We start from the raw sequence: 6,000 nt of genomic DNA on the forward strand, positions 1-6,000 counted from the left end.
TCAGGCCTGTTCACTGTGGGCTTCTCTCTAACAAAACCAAAGGAGGGTTCAACATGGAGAGAGAGAACACCTCTGCAAAAGGAAAAGCCTCTGAGTCTGTTTAACTTGGAACAGTTCTTCCTTTCTCTTGCCTGTCCCCCAATGCTTTATTAATATAATGTGAAGCAGCGGAATTGAGGAGGAAAGCAATGAGATTTTAATTCTCCAAGATCAAAACTTGCTGCCCCATTAGAGAGGCAGTTTTAGTGTTGGAAGGCAGAAGCAGCTCTGATGGATCCTTGGCTTTGCTTGGCAAAAAATTTGCCTCAGCTCTGATGAATATAGGACATAGCTCTTCACATCTAATTTTAAAATTCTGGAAAAAGTACTTTATGTCTGTTTCTGCTCTAGGAGAGGAAAAATTTGATGGGGAGAGACAGAAAGAGAGACAGTGAAATTTGCGGTTCGCTAGCTGAGAGGTTCCAAAACGTAAGAGACTGGCGGGACAAGAACTTCAATAGGAATTTTCAAAGCATTTCCTGATGAAAAAAAGCCTTATAAAAATAATTCTCAGTCTTCAGAAAACCCACGTGGAAATCTAATTCTTCCATGAGGACTTTATATATTAGGTTGGCATCCTGAACCAAGCCACTGGAAGGCAAGGGCCACCCTTGACATCAGTTCAGCTCTGGGGCCAAGTCCTGTTGGACACCTGGATTAGGATGTGCTGCCCCTGTCTGAGGCTGCCCACTGCTTCCCACCATGAGCCTGTGCTCCACTTGTGCTTCTGACTGGCATACATTTGATGTTCAGGCTGAAACTTTCCATACCAGACATCTGCCTCAAAATTATTTTAATATTTTTTTGCTTTCTCTGTCAAAATGGTGACCGCAGTGGAGGATGAAGCTCCTCCTTTATCTGTGAAAAAAAATTTCTGTTTCCCTTCTGTGAATCACAGATGTGAATTTTTTTTGACACCTGAGGAGCCTTTTTTTTGCTCAGATGTGTACACTGCTATCTTTGAAAAAAGTCCACATAGCCCTCCCAGTGCTTTGCAGCAGTCGGGTCCTGTGCTGGTTCCATTCAGGAGCACAGCAGGACCTGGGTGCAGGCCACCCATGGGTGCAGGTCCAGCCTATGGGGCTGGGAGCACAGGACCTCCCTTCTTCCTCCTCAGGCCACAGGGATCTGGCATCCAGGGACAGGGAGCTGCTGGATTTGCCTGTGGGAGGGAGGGAAATGAATACCCATGGAGGAGGGCAAGGCCTGGCCAAGGAGGCTGAGATCATCTTTGGAGATCAGGACAAGAAATGGGTCAGGAAAAGGAAAGCTGGGGCAGTTAAAACCGCAGAGACAAAGAAGGAAGCTATGGATGGAGAAGGGAAGGGGGAACCATGGTCAGATATGACTGGAAAACAAAAGTGTCCATTAGGGCTGTTGCTGAGGAACTTGGACAAAACTCCTGAGGGTCTGTGGCAGAAGAAAGATGTCCCCATCCAGGAGGAAGCAAGTGGGAAGGAGGTTGACACTTGGATAGCACAAAAAAGAGACCAATTGGAAAACAGTCCCTGAGTCCTGGAGGTGAGGGAACGCAGGCCAAGTACTGGGAGCAGAACAGGTTGGGAATGGAGAGGGGAAGGAAGATGTCTGGCAGGCGAGGAATACATGTACATGGTGAGGAAAAGAGATTCATGTCTCAGAAGAGGATGGAGTTTTTGAGGGGTTAGGAAAAGCCAACTGCCATGGAGATGCTGGATCACAGCAGCTTGTACATAAGCTTTTTAACATTCATACCTTTAATCAGGATATTTGAAGGGGAAAAGAAAGTATTTAAACCCTTAGCCCCCTGAAACTCTTGCATGATACCACACTGACACTCCCTGATGGTTTGAAGCATAAAGAGCTTTAAAATGTCAGGTGTCCTGGGCATAGCTCACCTAACTTGGATTCATATAATGGGGCAGAGCAGGTTGCTGGTGCTTAACCCTTCCTAGGTCTCATCAGTTGTGTATTAGCTGCATCCTGACCTTGTGGATTTTATCCAGGCAATGTTGCTGTTATCTTAAAGAGCTTTGAAAGAACAAGGTAGGGTAAGTAAGGGAATGCAATACATCATTTCTGTGTACTGCAGATTCAATTTGAGGTGTAAATGGTAAAAATAATCATAACCCAATGCCATCCAACACTGTAAAATGAAGCACATTTTGTGGTGTATTTCCACATGTGTACACACACAGAAGCCCACAGGTCATACAGGAGAAAACAGCCCAGAAAGCCAACACTCTATGTAGAACATTAAAAGAAAAACAAATGGTTTAGCCAAAAGCCTCTGTCTATACCAAAGGAGCCAGAACAAGCAGTCTTTTCTTTTTGGCAATCAGCAGCCAATGCAAGTGAAATACAGCATTTGAGTGTGATACCTTTTTGAGTGTGACCTGTAAGATTCCTTTAAGATAGTCTTGGAAACTCTCTGTGAGTTGCTTCAAGAACAGTAGACTGTGGCTAAGCAGGCAGCTTGACAGTGGTCACCAAATTTCAGTGAAAATAATCACAATTGCACCTATATTGGATGGACAATCCTGTCACAGAGAATGAACTGTAAGCCAGTATAAGCTAGCAAGAAGAGCTCTTGCATTTAGTCTAGGCAAAGTGGATATGGATTCAAAGTTTACAATGAAAGGGCTTTCTAGTGGTTTTACTATTGTGCTGAGCAAACTTGCATCCCACATGTGGCTAGAATTATCACCCCTGCCAATTATGAAATGGTTACTGTTCTGTGTTAGAAAGCACGTTCTGCTTTAAATGAAGTGATTCCTGCAGGTACAAAACCAGTGATTTGTCATGCAGTGCACACAGTTAATGTATTAAACAAGGCTTGTTACTCTGGTCCTAATGCCTTCAAAGCATTGATTGCTGAGGTTGTAAATTAAAAGCTTGTGAGCAGTCAGCAGGCATCAGTCATCCCGAGGCACACACTGCTCAGCACTGCTGACTTACTGGGCTGGCAGCAGCAGTCTGCAATTAGGCACACAACTTAGCATTTCTTTCCTAAAGCACAGGTCAGCATGCAGCAGGCTCACAGAATAGTGTGTGGTCATTGCTTGCAAGCAGGAGGTTTTCTGAAGTAAAAAAAAAAAAAAAAAAAAAATTAGCTTGTTTTGCTCTGCTAGTGAAAAACAAAGAATTTGCTCTGGACCACACACAATTAATCATTTTTGGACAGACTGCACGTGTAGAAACTTGTTCCAGTTTTTGTTCTGATTTTTCTAAATGATTGTCATGGATGTTCTCACATTGTCTCAAAGCCAGATCTGAAAAATCCTGCTCTCATGGTGAGGGTTCAGCTTAAATTTTTTTTCATGTACTATATTCAAAAGAAATGTTAATTTCCAGGCAATATGCTCTATTATTACTAGTTGCTATTTATTTTAAAATCCTATATAACTTTTTCTAATGAAGAAAAATGTTTTTCTGATATCTGCCAAACACATAAGTGAACAACTGATGAACACGTGTTCTTACAGGGAAAATTTCAATGCCAGCATACTAATTCCTGCAGTTATAAATACCTGAAATAAAAAAAGTGTATTTACCAAATATTCTAAATACTCTGACTCATGCTGCTTTTTGAGAAGTTTCTTTTATTTTCCATGATTGAAACTAAAACTTTAACTCAAGAACAAAGTATACAACAAGTACTTAATAACTAGTAAAAAAAGTAATAAAATATTAAACAGAGAATATGGATTTAAATTCTTTGTAGATTCATTTTCCTCTATGGCTGCTAAACATCTCTGCAACTAAACCATCACCAAACAAAAAACTAACAATCCATTACCAAAACAGCAAGAAACCTACTACCTTGCACATTAAATGCAGCTAATTCTGTAAATTTGTATTAATAAGAATCACAGTAAATAAAGTTCACTTACCCTCACAGAAGCATTCTCATAGTCAGATCCTTGCAGCAGATGTAGAAAAGAAATTATGAAAATATTCACAGTTGCCCACGGTTTGTACATTCTGATGTTTAAATCCACAGGTTACTGCGCAGTCGTTGTTGTACAGCTGGAAGTGTCTCTTTCCAAAGGCATTTCTCTACCACCAACACAGAAAAGCTTCCAGAATTTCTCTCATAAACTCACAAAGGATTCCAACATCTGAGAGTAAATATCTGTCTCTTTGCTGCTCAAAACAATTGTAAGTTCCTCTAGAGAATGTAATTTCTCAGAGCAGATCTTAGATACGCTTGAAATAAAATCATGATAAGGTTTTAAATAGATATCTATCTGTATGTGTACACATACACACGAGCGATCAGGTATGGATTCCAGTTAATGAAGGTAATATATCTTCCATCAGGACACAAGGAGACATTCGAAATCCATCTGTGGTCCAAAAGTGTAAGAAATCTGCTCGATTCTGTGCTCGGTGTTACAGCAGGCTGTTAAGATGGTAGTGTAATGGCCAGTGCTTGGAGCCGAGAGCTGTAATCCAACTCTGTATGAAAACTTTTTTCACAACCTTCATGGAAGCTTGCAGAAGCATGTGTCTTAAATCTGATACAGACTTTGGCAGTAACACAGGCAAATTTTGGCTCAAATCCCATTTTCTTCCTACCAATAGCATAGCAGTTTTTAAACTAACTGATGCAATCTAGACTGCCATTATTTTAAAGGAGATTACCTGAAACATGAAACTTTAGCACACGTTCTTACACCACACACATATTTTATGTTACTTCTCTGAAAGAAAAAAAAAAAAAGAGGGCGGGAAAAGAAAAGAGAAAGACTTTCTTTCATGTGTTCTATCTTATGTGTCAGAGGAGTTTCTGAATAAAATTTTAAAAAGCAAAGTTAAGAACTAACTCTGACAACAAACAAGATTTTGATTTTTTTAAAAGAAAGCTCATGAAGCTGCAGTATAAAAGGACAAAATCTCTTTTTATTGCAACCAGCATTTCTGGTATGTATTTCCTCTGTATATTCCTGCAGTTTAAAACAGAGATTTAAAAACACAGTTCAATCATTTCAAATTATAGTGGGGACATAGGCTCCAATAAATATATATGTTAAATCCATACTGCTGTACTCATGCATAATGTGTTCAGGAGAATAGTTCCACTCTCACAGGTTTTAGTGTTTGCAGAATCGGACACCACGGTTGTTAACATAAAACAGTCAAGTACATAATACTTCAGAGTCCTGGTTTTCTATCTCTGATGTCTAAACAAGTGCTGTCTTAAATACAAGTTACACTTCTCTACTTACCATTAGGTTGAATAATTTCTTCTTCAGTACTGACCACAAATGGACCTTAGCAAGAAAATTATTTTAATCCAGCCTTTCCAGTTGTTGTCTGTTATATGTCATTAGGTTTAAAAAAAATATGTAACTCTATTATTTTTTAGTTTTGTCTTTTCCCATTTGATTTGTGAAAGTAATCTATTTCTCTTTTTTTTCTTCCTCCCCCACCCACCCCACACTGGTTCGTCCAAGGACAGCAGGAATTTCATCTCTTTGAAAGGAGAGTGAAAAAGCTGCTTTGTCAGTGTACCTGCTGCTTCCCCCATACCTCCCCTGCCCCAGCTGCCAGAGTTTTTTTTGCACAGTTTTGCACAGCCCACGCTACGAGGGCCATCCTGTGTCTGCACTGTAGGCTATAATTAACATTCTTTAAAATATTTAATTCATCATTTTAAATTATTGTGTTATCTAATGCTTATGAAAGGTCACCTTGACCTCATTTAATGTCTCTGGCTTGCTTTTGATACTGATATCCATCCCCTTGCAGGAGCTGAAAGCCTGCTAAAAGGAATGGATATGCCTCAGCCTCGGATGCACAGCTTCCGAGTAAGGGATCAAACCAAAAATAACCTCTGTGGGCTCAGGACTACAGGAAAATAACTTTATATCATCCTGCAGTTAACTGGAGGGAGTGTCTGGCCATACTCACCTCTCATTTATGGGATCATTGGGAGCACAGACCTGGAACCACAGGAGAGTCAAGAAGCAAATGTGC

The 6,000-nt window shown here is 40.3% G+C and overlaps 1 protein-coding gene across 1 annotated transcript in view; it reads right to left on the minus strand.

The window, feature by feature from the left end:
* The window catches only part of VEGFD (vascular endothelial growth factor D), a 30,784-nt gene extending 26,168 nt beyond the window's left edge, over window positions 1-4,616 (minus strand). Inside the window, exon 1 of the mRNA XM_059466955.1 lies at window positions 3,912-4,616. Coding sequence (XP_059322938.1) covers window positions 3,912-4,001 — 90 coding nt within the window. The 5' untranslated portion in view covers window positions 4,002-4,616. The remainder of the gene's footprint in view (window positions 1-3,911) is intronic.
* Between the last annotated feature and the right edge of the window lie 1,384 nt (window positions 4,617-6,000).

The sequence above is a fragment of the Ammospiza nelsoni genome, chromosome 2 (genome assembly GCF_027579445.1).
Source record: "Ammospiza nelsoni isolate bAmmNel1 chromosome 2, bAmmNel1.pri, whole genome shotgun sequence".
Taxonomy (NCBI): domain Eukaryota; kingdom Metazoa; phylum Chordata; class Aves; order Passeriformes; family Passerellidae; genus Ammospiza; species Ammospiza nelsoni.